At 32.6% G+C, this 23,715-nt stretch overlaps 1 protein-coding gene across 1 annotated transcript in view; it reads left to right on the top strand.

Moving 5' to 3' along the window:
* LOC129225615 (diacylglycerol kinase 1-like) overlaps window positions 1–23,715 on the top strand; it is a 144,200-nt gene that overhangs the window by 89,431 nt on the left and 31,054 nt on the right. The window contains exons 8-16 of the mRNA XM_054860082.1: window positions 2,278–2,352; window positions 2,497–2,616; window positions 3,811–3,928; window positions 6,133–6,221; window positions 6,825–6,941; window positions 12,001–12,099; window positions 12,826–12,912; window positions 20,571–20,665; window positions 23,589–23,663. Of these exons, the coding sequence (XP_054716057.1) occupies window positions 2,278–2,352; window positions 2,497–2,616; window positions 3,811–3,928; window positions 6,133–6,221; window positions 6,825–6,941; window positions 12,001–12,099; window positions 12,826–12,912; window positions 20,571–20,665; window positions 23,589–23,663 (875 nt within the window). The remainder of the gene's footprint in view (window positions 1–2,277; window positions 2,353–2,496; window positions 2,617–3,810; window positions 3,929–6,132; window positions 6,222–6,824; window positions 6,942–12,000; window positions 12,100–12,825; window positions 12,913–20,570; window positions 20,666–23,588; window positions 23,664–23,715) is intronic.

The following is a 23,715-nucleotide window of genomic DNA, read 5'->3' as shown; positions in this document are numbered from 1 at the left end:
AAGCTTCCTTTCGGTAAGGGCCCCATAGTTACTGTGTGTGCTCCGAATCCCACATGTCTAAATCGGTTTCTGTTTGACAGCAGTAAAAGAGGAGATAGAGAGAAAAAAAGGAGGGTCTCCTTTTTTTTCTCGAAAAGAGAACTTTTTTCTTAAACATTTTCAACTTTAAGATTTCTCCGGGGCCCCCCAGAATCTCGGGGCCCTAGGCAACTGCCTATATTGCCTATTTAGTAATCCGGCAATGTGCATTGCTTATGAAATTCATTTGTAACGTTTATGCCTTATCCCTGGCCGATTTGATGCTTTCTATTAAAAACTAGGCAGTTTCAGAAATATTTTGGTGCCCAAAACTTTAAGTTCGTTCATGAGGGGGTTCGGGTCATTCTCCAGCTTGACCCCTTCCCCCAAAATAGTAGTCTGTATTCTCCCTTGTTACCAATTGAAACTGGACCGTTTATCACTGAAATCGTAACTTTAAGCAGACGAATAATTTTTCACAAAAAGCACGTGTATAATACATATTTTAAAAAGTGGTAATTCTTGCAAACTGTGTTTAGGGGGGGGGGGATGCCTGTATCAAACATCTGACTGACTACTCTTTCTCACATCGTTTGACGTTCGTAGAACAAAAGGATAGACTTCTATCATTAAAATATAGTGTAACAGAGAATTTTTAATAGGCTATACAGAAAAATCATACAAAAGAAAACTCTAGAACGTAGTTAATTTAGTAGTACGAAAATTTTAACAAATAAGGGTCCTGAAAACAGCATGAATTGCAATTGCTAAACCTTTTTCATTAAAATAACGATCTACACATGAACATTCTTTATTCAAAGGAAAAAGACAGAAACAGCAATGTCTACTACGTAGCCATTTATAAAAGATTTGATGTCAACTTAATTACTTCTGCCTTTCAAACGCTCATACAACATTTCCTTTCTGCAGTTCTTTTCCATGCCATTAATTGTGGGTATATCATGTGACTAATCTCTGGAAGGGCTACCGCAATCAAACTGTCTTCCTATTTTCTAACAATACTTGCCATGTGATCTCTTTTTTGAAGGATGCCTAATATTTTCAGCAGAGAGATATCTATAATGTCCTTATATTCTTGCGGTTGCTGAGCTCAATATCTGAGCGCTGATTTGGCCCAGCGAGGGGATTATATATTTCCTTCTGATTAAGGTTTCCAGGCATGTCTTTCTCCCATTCGACCCAGATTACAATCCATTGATCTACGCCGAGATTTTTGCTTGTTGTTTAAGCTGCACAAAAGATTGGTGACAAGGAAATTGTTTCCTTCTTTCTTCCGTTCTTAAGGATGGAATTACTTTGTTATGTGATAAAAGATTCTAAAGAATCTTCTGAGAATATTCTGTTTCGTTTGTAAACCAATACATGTAGGCGATTTACGTTGCTTTGTTGCGTTTTTACTTGCAGTAGAACGTGACTTTTGGGAGTTTTCTGTCGCTTAAAGTGGGATACTTTGTCAAACAAATTGTGAAATATTGGTGTATCATGATTCTGTTTGCAATGTTGTGAATGGGAAAATAAATAAAATTTCAAAAAAGATTTTTCGAAAAAAAGTGATATATAAATGAAAGGAATCATAGAAGCACGTATTATCAAATCAATAATTAGTTGAAACTAAAATATCTAGATAGTGTTTTGATTATTTTTGAGTCTGTTTCCCTTGAAACGTTTTAAATATATACTTTTTGTATTGGTACACACTGGTAGTAAATTACCCATAAGTGCTAATTCTTCTTTTTTTTTATATATATGAAGGATTAAAAGATTTGCATAACATTTATCAATAAGTTCAATGAATACCTTTGTACACAAAAAGTAAAATAAGAAATAACAACGCCAAAAAAACACGCAGATTACTGCAGACACGTGTTTCGGTGTTATAAAGAACGCATTTTTCAATGCAAAAGAAATGGGCTGATGGATAAGAAAAATATCCGACAAAAGCCGAAAGACAGGAAAGCATGCAGACTAAAAACTGTTGTTATTTCTTATTTTGTTCTTATTTTACATTGATCAATAGTTTGAATGGAGAGTTATTTTGACAAACTGCTTCTAACAAAAACCAAGAGAAGGCATTACAATTTAAGTCACGGTTTGGAAGTTTATTTTTTAAAAAATTCATTCATAAATTTAAAAGTTATTCTACTTTTCTGGTACTTTTATTTTGGTTTTGTGAGGCCACTTATCTCACATTTCTTCCAATATAAATCTGAGTGTATGACAATGCTTTCCCAATTACAGGAAATGGACTGCATAGTAAATCAAATGATGACTGTTGCAGAATATTTGGGATGGGATGTTTCAGAGCTAAAGCCCGTAAGTGAATATTTTTCTTACAGAAATAAGTGTTTTCATTAATTTATACTGTAACGCTTTTTGCTTATGATTCTCAGAAAATGCATCACTAAATTCTTACACAAATTCAATTCTCTTGCATATTTCGTTTCGTTTTTTAATTAGATTCTTCAAGACATGATGGTCGAAATCGATTACGATGCAGATGGAACCGTTTCTTTAGAGGAATGGAAGCGTGGAGGCCTAACAACTATACCTCTTTTAGTCCTCCTCGGACTCGATTCTGTAAGTTTTTTTTTTTTTTTCAATTTATCTATTTTAATTGTATTTATTTAATTTTCATCTTTTTATTTATTTTATTTATATTTTTACATCTTTTTTATTCATTTATTTTACCTTGCATTAATTTATTTTATTTAATTTATTTCATTTAATTTAAAAATAACTGCAACTTAAAGGCTTTTCTATTATTTTAAAATTAGAAAATCGCCCGTCTAGGTATGATGGGTGAAAATTGCTTCTACATTTGAGTGAAGCAACTACCTGTTTTGAGATATTTTGATCGTTGAAATTTTGGGCAATTCATTGTTCCTTTCTGGTAAAATCAGCGAGATCCTTTTTTGCAGCCAAAAAATTGACATTAGTTGAAAAAAAAACAAAACTTAAAGGAACCGAAAGCTATCGAAATTTTCGCGTAAAAATAAATGCATGATTCAATAAAATTCTCACTTGTAAAGTAATTCATGTTTACAAATAATTTAATTGCTAGTGACGTCAGAGCGTTACTCGATCAGTGACTTTGGTTATTATATATATGAGCATAACGAGAGTATAAAAAAACAGAAGGAAAAAAACGAGAGAAAAGAGAAAAAACATCAAGGCGATCTTTAACGATTTATGTATATACGCAAGTTATAAATCATATTATGTTTTTATCGATTGTCGGGAACAAATAACATTTTAAAAACAATTATTGAATAATTTATTAGCATTAGTTAATAAAATTAATTTATTCATAACAAATATTTAATTAAAATGCCAGAGAACACTAATGAATGCATTTACTTTTCTTATAATTAAAAAATAAAAACATCTAAGTAAAATCATCATTATTGAACAATTTATGTTCAAACTAAGTTCGATTTTGCAAAGGAAGAGAAAAAAAAAATTAATTTTTCACTAATTAAATCTGAAATTATTGTTACCTTTGCTTGGAATTATTTTGCATACTACATATATAGGATTATAGCCATAAAAAAAAAAAAAAAAAAAAAAAAAAAACTCAAGGGCGCTGGAAAGTCCGGACCCCGTGGACCGACCTTGTGAGGGCCACTGTTGCATGGGCAATCCTGTCATTCTTATTTTTAATCAAGTATTTTCACAACGCACTGGTCGTAATGCTGATGTTTTGAACAAGCTTAAGTAATCTAAATACAACGCATTTTTATAATATGAAAATATTGTGTTTTATTATTTCAGAACGTAAAAGATGACGGTAACCATGTTTGGAGACTGAAACATTTCAATAGACCAGCGTACTGTAACCTCTGCCTAAACATGTTGGTCGGGTTAGGAAAAAAAGGTCTATGTTGTATATGTAAGTACATTTGTACGAACTTTAAAGTTCAAGTTTTTCTAAGCTGTTCTTGAAGCAAGGATCCCAATTCACATGATATATTTGAAAGTAACGTATTGGAAGACATCAGGTGTCTTTCGCTCGTTTTACGTAAAACGTGTCCCTCATTTGCCGAAGTGTAATCATGTGACTTGAGATTTTTGCCTCGGAATTTCCAAAACAAATATTTGGATTTGCTTCCTCCAGTTACTAATTCCTGCTCTTAGGTTAACAAATACCCATGTCATCAAACAACCGTTTTCATTTTGATTTGTTATTAACTCTCTAATTGAGAAAGTTTAAGACGCAAAACGTACGGAAAAAATCAGCTGTACAGCGTTGACATAGAGCCCGTAAATATTTAAATATTATGAGGTCCGCTAAACCGTTGCCACCAACTGATCAAAGTATCGTTAAACAACGTAAGTTTAAAATTGCGCCTAAAATGATATTTAGTTAAAGTTGTATTTTGCTTATAATGTAGGCTACAATGTGAATCACGCAAACATAAAACAAATTATAACCGAAAGTTTCACTTTTTTTTATTTTTATCTTAAGTTTTGGCAAGATTCATGGTAATTCAAAAAACAAAAACATTCAAAGTTAATTTTAAAAAGGATTTTGTGATTTAAATTAATATATTCAATAAGGAAATAATTTAAGCTGGCGAACGCAAAGAAGATCTACGAGTAAGATGATAGTTTTTTTACAAGATCATTATTAATAATGTCGCTTTTATCAATAATGATCAAATATTTCTATTTTTTCCACATACTTTTAGAGAGAACATTTATTTTTATCAAGCATTATTCATTACTTGCACGTAACGTGTAATAATGACTTAATAAAACGACCACACATTTTTCTCATAGCCTTAATAGAAAAACTGGCCAAACTTTATGTAGGTATTCTGAAAATACAAGTACACTTTCTGCAGCTGAGGTCAAAATTTCTGCCATACAGCTTTGATCTTGGGAAACGTGCCTAGGGTTACTCATTTTCCTAGGCGACAGTTGCAATTTTCATCCCGAAAAAATATAAAGCAATCTGGAACAATCAAAGATTTTTTGCTTGAGTAGCAATTCTTTGTTAGTTAGGAGAGAAGAAATTTATGAAATTTCGAAATACGGACAAAAAGCGAACTGACTGATAGTAACAGATCCTGTTCATTATATCTTCTTCGATAGTGAGCCATCTTATACTATTTAACAACTAGAAAATGGCCCGTCAAGGTATGACGGGTGAAAATTCCTTCTACATTTGAACGAAGCAATTGCCTGTTTGGTGATATTTTGATAGCTGAAATTTTAATCGCAACTCCAGTGGATTAACCCTAAACTCCAGTAGATAGCGTTCATTCCTTGTTGATCACTTTTTCGTTCCTTCATTCTCCTTAAGTGTGACGTCAGGAGTGTTACTCGATCAGTGAATTCGCTATTATATGTATGAAGATAATATGTCCTTTCACTTATTCACTAGTTTATAAAAAAAAAAAAAAAAAAAAAAAAAAAAACAAGTTTTCAATTACATCGTTTCTACAAACACTGATGAATATATGCGTTTCTATTTATTGCGTACCTTTGTATATTTCTGTGTAGGCGAGAAAAGTTAAATAAGCGAAACGAAAAATAATTACGGAAATTTTATCTTAACTTAACACGCAAGTTCAACACACAAGAGGAAGAAAACAATGTAATTATACATTGCGTAAAACAATCGCGTGACTTACAAAAGCGTCAGATACATCATGGGAGTTGACAAAAGTGCAGGCTTCTAAATTAACATTCACATGCAGCCCCAGAATTTGTCTCCTTATATAAAAGTCAGTATAAATGCTAATGGTCTTAGTACACGGTGAACTTTAGTTACAGCAACTTCCTGCAACTTTATCCGCGTACTCATGGGTTTAACTACTAATATTGTTGGACTTCACTAAATATACATAGCTGAGGTCACTGACGTCGTGCTGTCTGAAGAATTCTCATTGGATAAATCCTGCAATTAGGTGCAACTATCATATGCAATTGTCAGCGACTCTGATCAATTTTTCCCCGCAGAAATACGTGGAGTTGCCGGAAAAAGTTGCAGATGGTCACACCGTGTAATAAGACTAAAATATTGTACATTGTTATAATTGTAATGTATTTTTATTTATGTAGTATTCTGTCTTTGCTATCAATTTTTAGTTTGCAAATACACTGTTCATGAAAGGTGTGTACAAAGAGCCCACGCATCCTGCATAAGTACGTATGTAAAGTCCAAGAAAACATCCCACGTGAGTAAGAATTTCGTTTTATAACATTTCAAACCAATATTTATATTTTTAATTAATAATTGATTAATTGCTTCACTTGCATATTCAAGTATAACTAACAACTTTAAAATATGTTACACAATGTCTGAAAAATTGAAAATGAAACCTCCATACTCTTTTTAATTCTGCCGCGATCCGTTTACACTTCATTTGTTCACCTTTAATTACGTTTGATCTTTACAAGTAAATAAGAATTGACAATGAAACAGAAGAAAACTCTTTCTCGATAATTAAACAAATTATTTTTGATATTAAAACCACCCTTAATTTTTTTTAAACTATTTAACTAATGTGAGAGGGGCTAATTTCTTTTCAATTCCGTTCCATTTGTTGAAACAAGAAAGCAAACGAGTAGGATCCTATCGCAATTTATGAAAAACATAATTCGAATTAAAAACGTCAAAATTGAATTAAAAGCTAAGGGGCTGAATTTTTTTTAATTTATCTTTTCCTTAAATTTTAAATCGAAAAATCTAATTACGAGTTGAGTTTAAGTTACTTGTTTTGTAAATTGATTTGGTGGAAAAAACGGTCTTAAATTTTATGTGGTGTTTTCTTTTGCAGACAATGAGCCACCACTGGACGGAAGGAAACTGTACTGGCAAATGCAGTAAATGCAAGAAACCAATAAAATCATACAACGGCATTACAGGCCTTCACTGTCGATGGTGCCAGATGACTGTAGGTTACTTATTTTTTTCCTATAAAATACATATAACTAATAAAACTATTCAAAGAAATTTAAGTAAAATACACTAAAAAGTAATTGAAGCTAACTCCTCCATAAATTGTATTTTAAACTTTTCTCATGCTATTCATTGGCAACATGAAATATTATTATACTTATTGAAAAAAAAGGAACAGTAATGTTTATTGTAATTAGTATTGAGGAAGCAACCTTGTTTATTTATTACACCGACTAATCACGGAAATTTAAGTGAGATATTTATAGTGATTAAATGTACTCGGCATATCAAGTTTGTAAAGTTTTATTACTGTTCCATCTTAGAACAGTCTAATACTTATAGCTTTGTCCACAAAGAATGTTACATAATTTCACCATTCCCAGGAAAACTACAATAATGAAAAGTAGAGTTTTTTTCATAATGTATCAAAAGTAGTAGCATTCTGCGCCAAACAGCTAATTTGTCCTTTTTTAAAGAGTTGAACTGTTTAAACTCTGACTGATAGAACTAAAGCAGAGCTGTTAACTAATCAGTTTTGCATAAGTTTTATTACTCCTATTATCTTTGAACAGTATACTTTTTATATCTTTGTCTACAAAAAACCACCCATAATTCAACTATTCCCAGGAAAACTACAATATTGAAAAGTAGAGTTCTTTTTCATAATGTATCAAAAGTAGTAGCAAAATATTTTGTGTATGAGCATTCTGCGCCAAACATCCAATTTATCCTTATGGAAAAACTGTTCAAGCTCGGACTGATAGAACTAATAGAAGAACTGTTAACTAATAGATGGTCTGACTAATAGAAGAACTCTTTTTAACTGTTGAAGTCTTAAAAGAATAACAAAAATATTTTATTAAAAGTAATGAAAAACAAAAAACGCGATTTTAAAATGTTTTCTAAATTAATGACAAACGCTCTTCTCGTAACAAATTTGAAATAAATTGCAGCGGTGACCATTCTATCGATATTCCAAGTGTGAAAATCATTTAAACGATCTGTCAATTAGAGAAGTAATCGCTCGTTTCTGCTCATAAAAAATGCAAAACTTTAGTTAGTGTTAAAATAGAGGTAAGATTCCGTAGGTGAAAAAAAATCCAGAAAAATTTATATAATATTTTTAATGTGTACTCAGTTATAAGTTTACTGGTAGAGTAGCTTCTACCATACCAGCGTACAACTTTCGAGCCTTAATTCCAGTGCCTTACGAAATCATTCTACTTCGGTGTGACGTCATAACTCCTTCCTCAAATCGTCAAAGGTATGAGGGAGGAGTAATGACAGCAATCTGAAGTGAAATGCTGCCTACTTTTTCTTTAACAGTTCTTAGGACTTAAGCTGAAAAAATCTTTACCTGATTTATGGTTTTAAGAACTTATTACTGCATTAAGCTTTAATAGAGATTTTATTAGGGTCCATACTTTAGAGTTAAGTTAGAAAACTCGTATGCCTGGGAATGATTGTAATTTAAACACTTTTTCTGTCTTAAATAAAAAATTCTTCTTATTTTTGAAGACACTGCAACTAGGTTGCTTCGCTTTATTATGCTGTTTGCTTTTTATGTTGGTTCAAAGTTGATGCTTTCTTTTAAGCCCTCATGTGACTTCAAGATGATGTGAAAAAGATAGTAAAGGAAAATAAGAAAGATGCAGATATTTTCATTGAGCATATTTTTTTAACCTTTAGTTTTAATATTCGTTTTTTGTGCATCTTTCCTTCCGAAAACGCCCATCTGCACAGCGCAAGTAGTCGACGGGCCCGCAAGTTATACGACTTTTCAACAACTTGGTTGATAACGGAAAAGTTGTCGAATAAGTCGTATAGTTTACGAGTTCTTCAACCCACGCCAGAAGGAAGTCAGCGAACTTGGTAAAAGGTCTGCCTTTGTGACATTTAAATTTTTGGATTTTTGCTGTGGAAGTATGTTTTGTTTTTGAAGCAACCTTTTTTGTGCCGAATCCCTAACCCTTGTGTTTTAATGTTGTTCTATGTGCTTTGCAACTGCGCATTTTAAAGGGTTTTTTTCTTTTTGGTTTTTACATGTTAAATGTTTGCAACAATTTTAAGTTATATGTGTTATTCATTGTGTATGTGTTTTGCGCTTTAAAACATCTATAAATCTTTGTTGTCATTTAAGTATTCTTTTTTATATACATTTAAAAGTATGATATGTTATTTGTCAACAAAGTGCTTTGTTTCAAAGTGTTAAATGAATGAGTATATCTTTTAATTGTTATTACGTGCTTCAGAAAGGAGATCCCGATTTTTTAATTACAAAACAGCAAAACCGTGGGAGGGAGAAATTAAACAAGTTGTCTGCTGGACTGACAGTTCTAGAATTTGTCATACACCGGGTTTTCAGAAACAGCTCTATTATTGGCCATCAGAGTGCGCTACAATCAAAGGTATTTTAACTAATGTATGGAAATGTGACTATTGAGTAACTGACTACTTAGAGTTCAAATAACATCACACAGTTTTAATATGACTTCTTTCACATTAATACCATCACGCAATCAAAAGGTAAAGTTCGAAGTCGTTCGTCGTGTCGTCGCCATCCGGTTTTGCCATGTGTATCTGTTTCAGTACAGACGAGTGCATAGGCGGATACAAAGAAGCAATAATGGGAGCGATTGCCCTCTACTTGAGTTACTCAACCGGCAATTTTTCAGCATTGAATTTCCAAAAGTATTTTTGACAATCTTTGATGAATTTAAGGGGGCTCTCAACCGGAAATGTTTTAGAATTGAAGTCCTAAAAACGCAATGGCATCCATCTTTAGTAACGGAGTAAGGTTCGGAACTGTTACCCGAAAACTTTCGAAATTTAGGTTCTAAAAACGGATTTTCAACATTGGGATCAGACCCGTCATTTGGGCAATGAGGGGGTGGAGTTGGAGTCAATCCTTCTCCTCCCACGGGTTGTAAAAACATAATGTAATTGTGCATTTTTTGTTTGTATTTTGATGCGTCACTCCCCTAAAATGCATTGAATTCATAACCTTTGCTCCCCCCCTTGGAAAACTTTGAAATGAAGGGCCTGATTAGGATGTTATGAGGAGAGGTTCGGGGGCCTTTCGTTGCACATTTTTAAGAATTGAAGTCTTAAAAACGCGATTTTCACCAACTTTCGTAATGTTAGAGGAAGGAATGAGAATCAAACTTTTTTTCCTCCACTAATTTTTGGAAACTGAAATCCCAGAAATACAATTTTAAACGATCTTTGCTGATGTTAGGGTCAGAGAGTCCGGTAATTCTCCCGTGTAATTTCTTCAAACTTGAAGTTCTCAAAATGCAATTTTGCCTCTCCCTTTAAGAACTCCTGGATCTGCCCTTGGACGAGGGACTCCGACCTTAAACATTATGGGTTTATTTCATGTAAATGCTGCAACAGGTTTGCCCAATCGAAACTATTGTGATATGATTCAACGTCTGTTCAACAAACACACTTAATTGCACTAATTTAAAAGTCCAAAGGGACCTTTGATATCCAATCGTGGAACCATTTCTGAAAACCGGTGTACAACAAATTCATGAACTGTTTTATGCAACATAGTACTTTATTTCATTTGTCAGTCTCTTAATATTCATTGTTACGTCATTTCAAAGTTTAGAAGTCCTTTCTGAAATACCCTGTGCAAATGAATAACTTTACATGACATACTGTAAAATTGCTATTTCATTTCTATTTGGATGCAAGACTCAAAATGAATGCCATGTAATACCATACTAGAATTCTTGATAAATAATATTTAACTTTCTGATTTGTTCAAACTTTGGAACCACATGCGTTTTTAATTGAGTTTTGAATACATATCTGGCTTTTTCAGTAAGTTACCGCTCTTCAGGGCTAAGGCAGAAATACATAATATACACTGCCAGCTCTGTCATTCCAGGCTATGCCGGGCTGATGAGTGCAAATAAGCACAAAGCTGCAGTCATCGGCTAGAATGACTGAGCTGGCGGTGTATTTCATACATATCTGGTAGTTTTATTCAATTCTTGCGTGTTCGCTTGCTTTTTAAAATCTTAATATCAGAAGTGCATGTTTATTTAGCATGAATTAATGCGACACAACTCGAAGCAATTAAATTCTTAGGCAGAATGGTGTAAACAAAACAGCAATAACATAGCATAAGACAAACTTTGTTTTCATCTTTTCAATTTCTAAGTTATATTACGAGTTGAATCTTTGAATATGTAACCTTTTACGTATTACTAATTTTTGACTGTTCAATGAAGTCCTGAATGAAAACAAGTGTGAAATAATGAACAAGTTTCTGATTTTAATTAGAAACTTGATTGTCGATAGTTGCGACCACTTTTCCATTCGAATTTCGCTTCAGCAAAAATGGCGCTATACAAAAAAAAAATATGCTAAAAAATAATCAAAAATGATCCATTTTTTATTTTTGACAATCTTCGGTGATTTAAGGGCGCTCTCAACCCGAAATGTTTCAGAATTGAAGTCTTAAAAACGCAATGACGAGCCATCTTTGGTGACGGAAGAAGGAGATAAGGTTCGGAGCTCTTACCCGAAAGTTTTCGAAATTGAGGTTTTAAGAACGAAATTTCTACATTGGGATCAGACCCCGCCATTTGGATAATGAGGGGAGGGGTGGAGTCCATTCCCCCCTCTCCACCCAGTTTGTTATTTAGACACTTTATTTCTTAATATGAACTTTTAGTTTTTTTTTTCAGAATAAAAATTTAAAAAACTAAAACTTCAATACAATTTTAATATTACAATAGTTTTGTGGCTGCAAAATCTTTAATACAATTTGTTTTTGTGCCCTATCTTTTCAGCACCAGACTAACAATGGTGTTTTCAAATGTCACGTTTTTTTTTCTTAGTTTAACTATCAGGTCTCGTTGAACAGGCTACATTGCTGCTTATTATACATGCTGAATGAAAAAACATTTTACTTATTCTTTTTTTATTTAAATGTAATGTAACGGTTTGCATATTAATCTGCTTCTATAAGACGTTTTTAACAGTAGTTCACGAGACTGTACTATGTGGACTAACGCAGAAGTTACCATTTGTTTCAGCTTCACAACCACTGTGCCTCCCAGGTTAAACCTGAATGTACACTCGGCGAACACAGGGATCATATCTTGCCTCCCACCTGCATCTGCCCCATCGTACTGGTAAGTAAACGTTACATACAGTAGAACCTCTTTATTATGGACTAATAAGGGATCAGGGTCATCCGATTTGATGAAAGTAAGGATTAAACAAAATAACTTGCTTTCATAATTGCCTTTCTACATACTCTTTCAAACATTTTTGCCCAATTAGTTAGAAGATAAGGCATATCTGCTTTTCAAACATTGCCAAAATCAAAATAGCTGTAATTTTGAATTTATTAATATTCAAAACGAATGAAAAAACTTAAAAAATTAAAATGGTCACTTTTTTATATCCGTATTTCTAAGGCTATTTTATAAATTAGTGTTATATGAATGTACAAAGTAAGGAAAGTATAGATAGAAAATAACAATTATCTTTGAGAAGTATATATTTTTTTTAATTATAGAACATAATAATTTAACAAATGAAGTATTTACTTTTGTTTTTATGCTCAAGTTCTCTTTTTTCATTTTGCAATAAAAAATGTTTCGTTGCGCCTCAGTAACACTTGTCTGGGATATTTATTGGAATGTGGGTGACTTTAATGTTGTTATAGTATTCTTTACAATAGTTGGGGCAAATGTAACCTGTAAGCGTTGTAATGCAGTGATTAGAATCCGCGCACACTTCACAATGCAGTCAGGTTAGGTTTACCCCAACTATAGCTATCATATAACCTTAAAGTTTCACTAAGTATCTTTTCCAATTTTGTAACTATTATTTTTCATTCGTATTTTTTTTAGGAAAGGCAACGCAGCGTATCCGCAGGGCACAAAAAAAATTTAAGTCGGACGGACTCGAACCTAGTCGGGGACAACAACCAGGGAGCTGTAAGTTTACCTGACACACTTGAAGTAAGATAACGTCTAATACTTTCTTTTGCTAGCTTGCCCAGTAGGACTGCCTGCTTTGCTTGGCATACTGACCATGAGCACGCAAGTAGCTCTCTTACTAGATTGATTAGTTTGTGAAATAATTAACAATCAGAAACTATATGACTAGATTAAAATGAAGCATGCTTGTACTAACTGTTTTAACCTGCTTAGTTGTTTGTATCAACCATAGACTTCATGAACAGTCGCAGCAACCGCTTCGTCTAATCGGTGTGTGGCAGAAAATTGAAGCTTATTCTTCTAGTGAAGACGTCGGTTCTATATATGTTTTGCTCACATGTTTCATTTGTGTTCTATCGATTAACCCCACTTGCGCCATCTAGTTCTTTAAATCGATGGTTATAGGAATCAATTCTTCCGCAACTAATCATACTAATCAACCTTCTTTTTAACATCTTGTGAAATATGTTTACAATAAGAACCAGTATTGCTGCCGTTATTGATGCTTATTTCTATTTTTTTTTATTAAGACAATCGCATTTCGTACTTGCAATGCATTTATTTAAATCCAAAATCATGAATCATTGTTATCTAAAATCCTCGCACTAAAAAAATATCAGCAAAAAACTAGATAATTCTTCTACTACAAGAAAAAAGAAAGCGGAAACCCTCTTGCAATGAAACTCTTCGAATGGCAGCGGTGTATTTTTACTCCTAGATACAACAAAATATTCTTTAGGACAATTTGTGTAAAGACATGACGCTATTGCTGTAATGCACCCAAGAAGTATTACGCATAACATATCATCACATACTTTAAAATGTTTATAATTGTCCCTGTCAAGATTAACTTGCCTGTGTTGAATGCTTTAGCTTCTCGTTTTTCTTTCCAAACGTCAAGCATAAAATATTCACTCTAACAACGTCTCCTGAGCCTTTTGCCCAACATTTTTGAAATTCCTCTCGCACTAATTAGATATAGTTTGTACATTTCTAACTACGACAAATTTTCTTTTTTGTTGAACTATTCCCTCAATTCATTGGATTAAGAACAAAATATTTTTAACGAGATCTTTTCTTAATGAACTCTTATTACGACTTAAAAGATAAATTTTATCGTAAAAGTTTGCTTTTGGACATTTATTGCGATCTAACGTAGCTGCATGCTACATTTTTTTGGTTTATTTGGATAACAAATTAAGCCACTTTTCTTTAGAATGTTAGTAACCTAACAAAAAACTATATTTAAGAAAAAAATCTTGATGAATAATTGCGTTTCTAAGATTTTAATGTAATGAGCGGTTTTTTTTTTTTTTTTTTTTTTTTTTTTTTAAGTTTCAAAAAAGCAAGACGTAGTAGAGTTCATTTTATAGAAGGGAATTTATTCATGTTTACCATATGCATTTAGAGTTATAACTAGGTTGCATTTCAAGGACTGAAAATACTCATTCACATTCCTTGAAGGAGTAAAATGAATTTTACAAAGGAGTGAAGACAATAGTAGTGATCAATTCCATTTAAATAAAAAATGTAAAAAAACTAAGATTCTGAGGCTGAAATAGATGATATCAGAGAAAAAATAGATGTGAACTATTTTGTTTTTTAACATTTAGAGAGTTTGACGTTTTAAATATGCGACAAAAAATCAAATGTATTGAAATTTTTTAATCCCCCCCCCCCCCCCCATTTTCCTTGATACTTAATTTTTACGCTTTAAAAAGTAAGAAAATATGCGTAAACATTTAGAATAGATATTTCTAATCCTTAATGCATGAAATAATCGTTTACAATGTACAAGGCTTAAATAATCTCCGTATAATGCAATTACAAATTACTAATAAATGCTCATATAGGTATGGAAAGCTAAAAGTGATTGAGTACATGGTATAATAATGTAGTACTGAACATTAGTTGTTTTTTTCCCGAAAACCTGATTTTCAGCCAAAATTCATTTTTCAAGGAATGTTTTCCTTTAAGACTGGTTCAGGTGTAAATCCCTTTCTTTCCTTTCCAAGTCCAGGTCCGTATTCTTACAAATTTCCAGTTTTCATACACAGCCTGAAGAAATGTTTCTACTGCACTCTAGGAAAGCTCAAATGTTGAGTAAATAGGCGCTTTTTCAGTCTTGGGCTAAATAAGTTGAATACCAACCCACCGAGTCTTACAAAAATTCTATATGCCAGAGTAACAAATTCTTCTTTATCATTAGCACTTTTAATCATACAGAATAAGTAAAAAAATATTTTAAGTTATGTAATATCAAAATTTAAGTATTTTTTATCATTTGAAAATTGTAGTTATTTGATGGTTGTCTCAGATACTTTGGATAATCAAGGTTCTGTACTATTTTATGCAGAAAAACATTTTCCTAGTTTTTCTTTTCTTATTAAATGAAAATTAATAAAAACGAATAGGATTTTATTATGTAAAAGCTTGGAAGTTTCAAACACATTTTATCAGACGCGGAAAAAATTCTCTTTATTTTGGTATTAAGTTTTGAAATTTGTAACTATGTTTTCACTGCAAAAATAACAAAAAAAAAAAACATTTAGAGGTTTTTTTATATCGTCGTTAATTAATGTCGTCATCCGAAGACGCAACCTATCCTAAGAACACTCTCGATCAATTCTCTTTTCAATTGAATTTTTTTTTTTTTTTTTTTTTTTTTGTTTTCCGAATCGGTCTATCCGTTTAAGCGCTAGAGTGCCACAGACAGATAAACAGACACACATACACAAACACGTTAACCGTATAAACCCCTTCCTATGTGTAGGGGTTAAAAATACATGGAAGTAAACGTTATTTGCTTTGCCGAAAGATTACGCTTTCAATATCCAAATAATAATAATATTACTACTTTAGAAGTTTTTATTTCTTACTTAAATCTCATTGATGTACTCTTTCTTGAAGTTCTGACCCTGAATAGCAGTTATATTTGACTGAATCTTTTAATTTTTATGTTTTTAAATTTACGATGAAGTTTTAAAATTCGTCTTATTTGTAGTCAATCTTTTCACTACTGTTTACACGTTCTAGCACATATTTAAAATTAATACAGCTAATCAATGAATAGTTAACTAGCGATTTTCCTTTTTTTTTTCTGAAGTATAATCGCCAAGGCTTTCTTTATAATGACAACATTTTTTCAGAGGATTAAAATGGTTCGAATTAATCCTGGATGCAATGACGTCTACTTGACGTAAGCATTGCGTCATATAATGTCATTTTTCATTTTTACTAAATAATACGGAGCTGAATAATTTAAGTTTCTCGCTATGTTCATATCCATATCCTTATATTAATTGCAGTATCTTTTAGTTAAATTTAAATTAAGAAGAATTTAAATCTATTATATTCTTAAAAAATAATAAAGTATGAATATGATTTACTTAATGCCTAATTATTTCAAAACATTATTTTTAAACCGCGACAAAACAAAGCTCAATTGTTTCGTCAACATTAAAAGCGTTAATTCTTTTTCTTAAAAAGAGATGTAAGATTTTTATTAATTTTCCACTTGTACTTTTTTTAGAACTTAGTCATTAAAAACTTTAACTTCAATATAAACCAAAAAGTCAGTCAGAAATATCAACATTGTGTGAATTTATTGAGCAGTAATTACATTTTGAGCTTATTTTTTTCCTAGCAATGCAGGAGTTTTAATTATGAATGAAAAAAAATATACAGATACGGCATTTTTGTAAATTAAAAGCATTTTCAAAATTCCGCTAATAATTGTTTTACTTTCTTCTGTTATATTTTTTGCAGTTTTTCAGTTGTACCTTTTTGTACATAATGCATTTTCATTGCTGTTAGTAAAAGCAAATCTTGCAACAAAATAGTCTGCCGTGCTCTTACATTTATTGACTTTGATCCGAAAGATAAAAAAAACTTGCTTTTGAGTTTTTTATAAGCATATAGTAAATAATTAGTTTAAAAATATTTTTAATGGGCCAATAACCCTTTGTTTAATTCATGTTTCTTCTCTGTAGATTTTTGTAATTAATTTGCACAAGTTAAGGAAAATCAAAGCTAAACTAATTATTCGTTTATAATGTTACTTATTTTCGCTCATATGCATCTCGAAAAAAAGGCTTTCCTAATTTACTAGGGATCAAAAAACAGCTCAATGTCTCGTTATTTGTCTAATATGCGCGTATGAATTTTATAGTACGCACCGCACAGTGGGGCGGAAACGCCAAAAAGCGCTTAAAAATGTTTTCAAAACTCTCTCGCTTGTTTGTTTACACAGGCATATTATTATGGAGTTTTTTCGATTTGTTTGTGCTCAATGTCCAAAGTTCGCAGGTTTGCTCAGCTAAATCCTTTTCAGGGTCTTTCTACAGACCATTTATGACTAATTAATATTAATTTCTAAGAGGACATAAGAGGACATTTTATTGTAGTGTTTGACCATCACGAGAAAAGCCACCGCCGAAATATCTGCTTCTGTCTACTGCTATAGCTACGAGGCGCGTCTAATTTTTGCAAGAGAAGTTTAATGTTAGAAAATCCCGTACGATTTCACAAAGGCGAGCAGACGAGTGGCGAAATGGTGCCAAAATACCTTCCTGCTAACCCTTGCAGAAAATGAACGAAGTCCGTTTCTATGGCAATAGAGAGGCTCAGACTTGACGGCGGGAGCTTTTCTCGTTATAGCCAGACAGTAGAGTGTTTTGAAAAAAATAATTTTGAATTCCCAAGTTTTCGGTGTTGATCAAAACCGGTTTTCGTTTGAGAATTCGATTACACATTCTTTTTTTCGTTCTATAACTACCGTTGGACACTAAAGAAATTAAATATACCCGGCTTTAATAAGAAAAAAAATGTAGACTTCTTAAAAGCAATTTTTGTAAATTCCCGCACTCATGGTTCTTCAACTTTTGAAAGACTCCCTTCAGCTCTGTAGTGTAAATTTTGCCAGAGATAACGCTTAGATATTTATTGCACAAAAATATGAGTTTCTCTGATAGTTTCAGCTATGACTCTTAACTACGTTCACCTCTTTTTGGGATAATTAGAAAGTGCAATTAGCACCGAGTTCAGTTCGGCCATTCCACCGTAAAGTTTGGGGCAAAATAACGCTTAAATTTCATTAACATTTTGTCCTATCTCTTAATATTTTAAAGAAACAAGGATAAGCAAATTTTTTAATATTTCTATTTGATACAAAGATACTCCTGACACAGTTATATTTTTATTAAACAATTTTGCTATTCAAAATTTAATTTATTTCTATGCGTCACTTGCGAGACATCCAAAGTCAACCTCTTGTAACTTGCTTATGAATGACTTAATATTTTTGCTCTGTCAATTTATTAATATCAAAATAAATTGTATATTTTCAGGGCAAAGGTTTCAATGTAAAGGAAGCATATCTCATTTGTTGAGAAACAATAGTTTAAACCATTGAAAAAATTATAAATTATGTGTTCTGCCATTGCACGAAAAAGTAGTATGTCTCACACGTGAAGGTTCATTTTTTTCAATAAATAGTAATTATTTTAAAAAGTATCGACGAAATCTATTGCTAAAGTAATCACATTCCTTTGCATTTTGTTAAGTGAGAACATTTTCATCATTACCCTTTTAAATAATTATTTTTAATGAAATATTTGAGGCTTTGCACTTGCGGGACAAAATCACCGTTTTCTTTGGAATGGCCTTGTTGCGTTACATTTATAATTGATTTGCAAAGGTATTCTAACTCAAATCAGGGTCAATAACGCATGCCATTTTCACTAAACTCACCAAATACTCGTCAAGGTCATAGCTCAGTTTACCAGAGCAGCACTACACTACAACTTTTGTATCGTAAATAAGATTTATCTGTCCTTTTTGAGAAAAAAGTCACAGGAATAGAGAAGGGCGGGGTATCTTAGAAGCGCCCTCGACTGGCTCCACCTGCGAGTTTGCAGAGTAAAAAGGATTCTCACCTCTGTAAGTCACATACATGATCCGTTTACAACGATTTATCAAATGGTATGGGCAATTATTTTTTCGCAAGTACAAATAACCTTTTACAACATTTAAAAAAGAAAGAAAATCATAGCATCATCGGGACTCAAAATCATAGTGACGAGTTTTGTGATAAGCAACAATTGTTCAAGTATTTCTTAGATACAGAGTATACTGTGAACGGAAAAACCACAGGAAAAGAGAAGAGCGGGGTATTTTAAAAGCACTCTCGAGTGGCTCCACTCGCAATTTTGTACGTTTAAAAGGATTCTCACCTCTGTAAGTCACATCCGTTTCCAACAACTGATCAAGTGGTGTGAGCAATTATTTTTACACAAGTACAAATAACCTTTTGCAACATTAAAAAAAAAAATTAGCATCATTGGGACTCAAAATCATAGTGACAAGTTTTCTGACTAAGAAACAATTGTTCAAGTTTTTTTGTAGACACAGAGTATAATGTGACCGGAAAAGCCACAGGAAAAGAGAAGGGCAGGGCATTTTCAAAGCACTCACGAGTGTGGCCCCACTTGCGAGTTTGTAGATTAAAAAGGACTCTCCCTTCTGTAAGTCGCATCCGTTTCCAACAATTGATCAAGTGGTATGTGCAATTATTTTTTCACAAGTACAAATAACCTTTTGCAACATTAAAAAAAATCATTAGCATCATTGGGACTCAAAACCATAGTGACGGGTTTTGTGACAAAGCAATAATTGTTCAAGTATTTCTTAGATACAGAATATAATGTGAACGGAAAAGCCACAGGAAAAGAGAAGGGCGGGGTATTTTAAAAGCACTCTCGAGTGGCCCCACTCGCGATTTTGTACGTTTAAAAGGATTCTTACCTCTGTAAGTCACATCCGTTTTCCACAACTGATCAAGTGGTACGAGCATTTATTTTTACACAAGTACAAATAGCTTTTTTCAACATTTAAAAAGAAAAAATAAAAAATCATTAGCATCATTGGGACTCAAAATCACAGTGACGTGTTTTCTGACTAAGCAACAATTGTTCAAGTTTTTTTGTAGACACAGAGTATAATGTGACCGGAAAAGCCACAGGAAAAGAGAAGGGCGGGGCATTTCAAAAGCACTCTCAAGTGTGGCCCCAGTTGCGAGTTTGTTGATTAAAAAGGACTCTCCCTTCTGTAAGTCGCATCCGTTTCCAGCAATTGATCAGTTGGTATGCGCAATTATTTTTACAGAAGTACAAATAACCTTTTGCAACATTTGAAAAAAAAATCATTAGCATCATTGGGACTCAAAATAAATCATAGTGACAAGTTTTGTGGCAAAGCAATAATTGTTCAAGTATTTCTTAGATACAGAATATAATGTGAACGGAAAAGCCACAGGAAAAGAGAAGGGCGGGGTATTTTAAAAGCACTCTCGAGTGGCCCCACTCGCGATTTTGTACGTTTAAAAGGATTCTTACCTCTGTAAGTCACATCCGTCTCCCACAACTGATCAAGTGGTACGAGCATTTATTTTTACACAAGTACAAATAACTTTTTTCATTATTTAAAAAGAAAAAAAAAATCATTAGCATCATTGGGACTCAAAATCATAGTGGCGAGTTTTGTAGCAAAGGAAACTGTGTTCAAGTATTTCTTAGACACCGAGTATAATGTGAACTGACTTGGTTACAAGGAGCTGTGTAGCTTTTAAATACATGTTATTCTAATATCTTTTCTAGGGCTCCGCAATGTCATTCCAAATCACATCTCTTCCTGGGAGCCATCCTCTCCTTATCCTCATCAATCCAAAAAGTGGTGGGCGACAAGGAATGAGGTATATGCAATTGGTTTATTTATTTATTTTTTGTTCGTAATAGTTTGAAGAAAAATTGTTTAACTCACGCCAGATGAAATGACGTTGAATGCTGACATAACTTTTAATGTAGTGAAATGTGGGGCAAAGTGAAATGGTTAAGTATTTGCTTTTAGCGACACCTATCTACTGATATTTTAACTATGTGCTAACACATGCAGTCTACTCCAGTCAAGAAAAAAATACACTTGAAAATCAAAATATATATGTTAATACAAGCAATTCAAAAAAAAAAAAAAATGATACTCATATTGTAATATTTTGAAATGAGTCGAAAAAGATTTATGTTACTGTTAAATGCTAAAGTTCTTGTTATCAACATTTTATGTATTAATTAAGACCTACTATTATTCAGTGCAATATTTATTTGTTTAAGCTAATAATAAGCTTATTTGTATTTTGAATGCTTTGTACAGTTAGTCAAGTGCATGCAAGGAAAAGTGAAATAGTTAATTTCATTTACTTATTCATTCTTTTATCAAATCACTTATGTATTCACAGATTAACTATTTCATATACATTCCTTCACTTACAAAATTTCCTAATTTAGGCAATTTTTTCTTATTTTATTTTTTATTCACTATTTTTATTAACTGATTTACTGCTCGCCTTGTCTAGTGGTCAGAGGAGTCTGACTACGATGAGGTGTGACCGGGTTCGAATCCCGACTCGAGCATGGATGTACTTTTTCTCTCCTGTCCTTGTCCTTAATTTGTGTGAATGTGCTGTGAATGGTTGCCTACCCTATAAACGGGTCCCTGTGGCATGTATGTACTGTGGAAGCCGGACGTCACACACACACACCAAATTACGGTACAGTTGGAAAAGTGAAGCAGCGCACCCCAAATTGCCAGCCCCCCCCCCCCCTTAGCTGGCACAAGAAAACAACAACATCAACTGATTTAATTTTTTCTGATTTTCGAACTTATTTATTTACTTATTTATTCACTTGTTGTTTCATTGCCTTTCAATTTATTCATTCCTTTTTTTTTTTTAGTTGCTGATATATTTCATCAAAAATATCTTTAATAACCGAAAAAATAACCTCATTAGAAAAATATTTTTTTACTTTGCCCCATGAAAAAGTGAAAATTTTCCCTTTTTTTCGGAAGTACAAATTTACTGCCGAAAATGGAAAAGAAAAGGTTTCAATGTAAGTTTATTGTAAACTATACTACTCTTTCTTTATGTACCGTAATTTTCAGAACAAATTTCCAATTTGTTCATTTTGAAAAAGTAAGCTATCTTAACTATTTCACTTTGCCCCACATGCCCCTATTCAAAACGTTAACACCTTATTTCTTTTTACTCGCTTTTTTTCCTTTATTTGTTTAACCCTACAATGACCATTGAACGAAAACAAATTCGCATCGTATCCGAAATCTATTCTACGTCGATAGGCTAGAAATTAGTTATGTAATACGTGGCATTACGAAATGTATAGCACTTTGCGCGACGACAGTGGTGTATCCACATATGAATTGGAAAGGTACTACTTACTGGAGAATCACGGTCTAAAACTGGTCTGCAAGAAATAACCCAAGTCCTATGCTTTTGAAGGATTCCTGCAGAGCCGTGTCCAAGGGGAGGATTTTAGGGTTTAAACCCCTACCAGTGGGAGGAAAAAAAAAATCAATGAATCATTAAACGATTTTCCAAACGTTTTTTAAGTTTTAATTAATTTTAGAGTTAAACTCTGATACAGTATTCACCCTCTTATATTTCTTCATGTTTAACAATTAGCCTTTTGCTCAATTGTAGGATTCCCAAGCCCCTTCGGTTCTAATTGCTTAAAAAAATTAACGACGGAGGAATGGCTGAAGAGTCCGGCAATGCTGTAAGCATGCAGGGGAAAATTATTTAAAGGAATATTAGACAATGACAACCCCCCCCCCAAAAAAAAAAACTTAGGGGCAGGGAAAATGGTTACTTTGCTTACTGTTAGGTTTCTTTATGGTACGTCTTTAGTGTTTGATGAACTAGTCGTTTCACACATTGGAAAAATGTTTCTATGCGAAACAGCAATTTTTTTTTTAAATTTTTTTTATTTTCATTAAGTTCCTGTTCAATGTTATTTGATGTAAACACAAAAGAAAAAAAAAGAAAGAAAGAAACTAGCATTAGGTTGCATAAAAGAAATTATGTGTGCTTTTACAAAATGTTCAACTGTACAAATAAGATTTCATTAAAAAAAAAAAAAAAACATAAAACGTATAAAAAAGAAAAAAGCCTAGTTATCGAACTAAAATGAACTTATTCAACACGCGTAGTTAGTTTTCCTTGGACAACGTAAGTTACAAAGGTAAAAAGCTTCAACCCCTCCCTTTATGAAATCCTGGACACGAATCTGGATTCCTGCCTACAACAATTTGCCCCGTGGCAACCAAATTAGGTGCTCTTTACTTAATAGGTTTATTACGAGGTTTGCAGAAATTTAGCTCTTTAAATGTATGCATTACCAATCCGAAGACAATGTGTATTGATGTATCAAGAAAAGTGACCTGTACTTTTCAACCGCAACTATTTGTGGTACTACCACATCAATTTTATGCGTGTTTAAAAAAATGTTATGAAACAAAATACATTTGCTTTTTGATAAAAATATATTACAGCGTTCATATTCAAAGGTACATAAAAATTGCGGAAAACGTTTTGTTATTATCAAAGTCAGATTGGCGACAGTCTTTTCAAGCCACAAGTAGATTATGCATAGGTTCACAACATGTAATAGCAATTTATCAAACTAAACACCCATTTCATTTTTCTTTCTGAATAGCTGTCTAAGAGAAATACCATAAGAACTCCAGTAAGGAACACTAGATAGGAGAAGAATTAATAGTTATGTATGAAGGTTTTTTCTTTTTTTTTTTTTTTTTAATTTCAGGATATTAAGGAAGTTTCAATATTTACTCAACCCTAGGCAAGTTTACAACTTAGCAAAAGGTGGTCCAATGGCTGGGTAAGTAGATTTTTAACTTAATCTTTGCATTAAATACACTTTGTCCCAAGTA

The sequence above is a fragment of the Uloborus diversus genome, chromosome 7 (assembly GCF_026930045.1).
Source record: "Uloborus diversus isolate 005 chromosome 7, Udiv.v.3.1, whole genome shotgun sequence".
NCBI lineage: Eukaryota > Metazoa > Arthropoda > Arachnida > Araneae > Uloboridae > Uloborus > Uloborus diversus.
The sequence above is the reverse complement of the archived record's forward strand: the minus strand, read 5'-3'. Positions and strand labels throughout refer to the sequence as shown.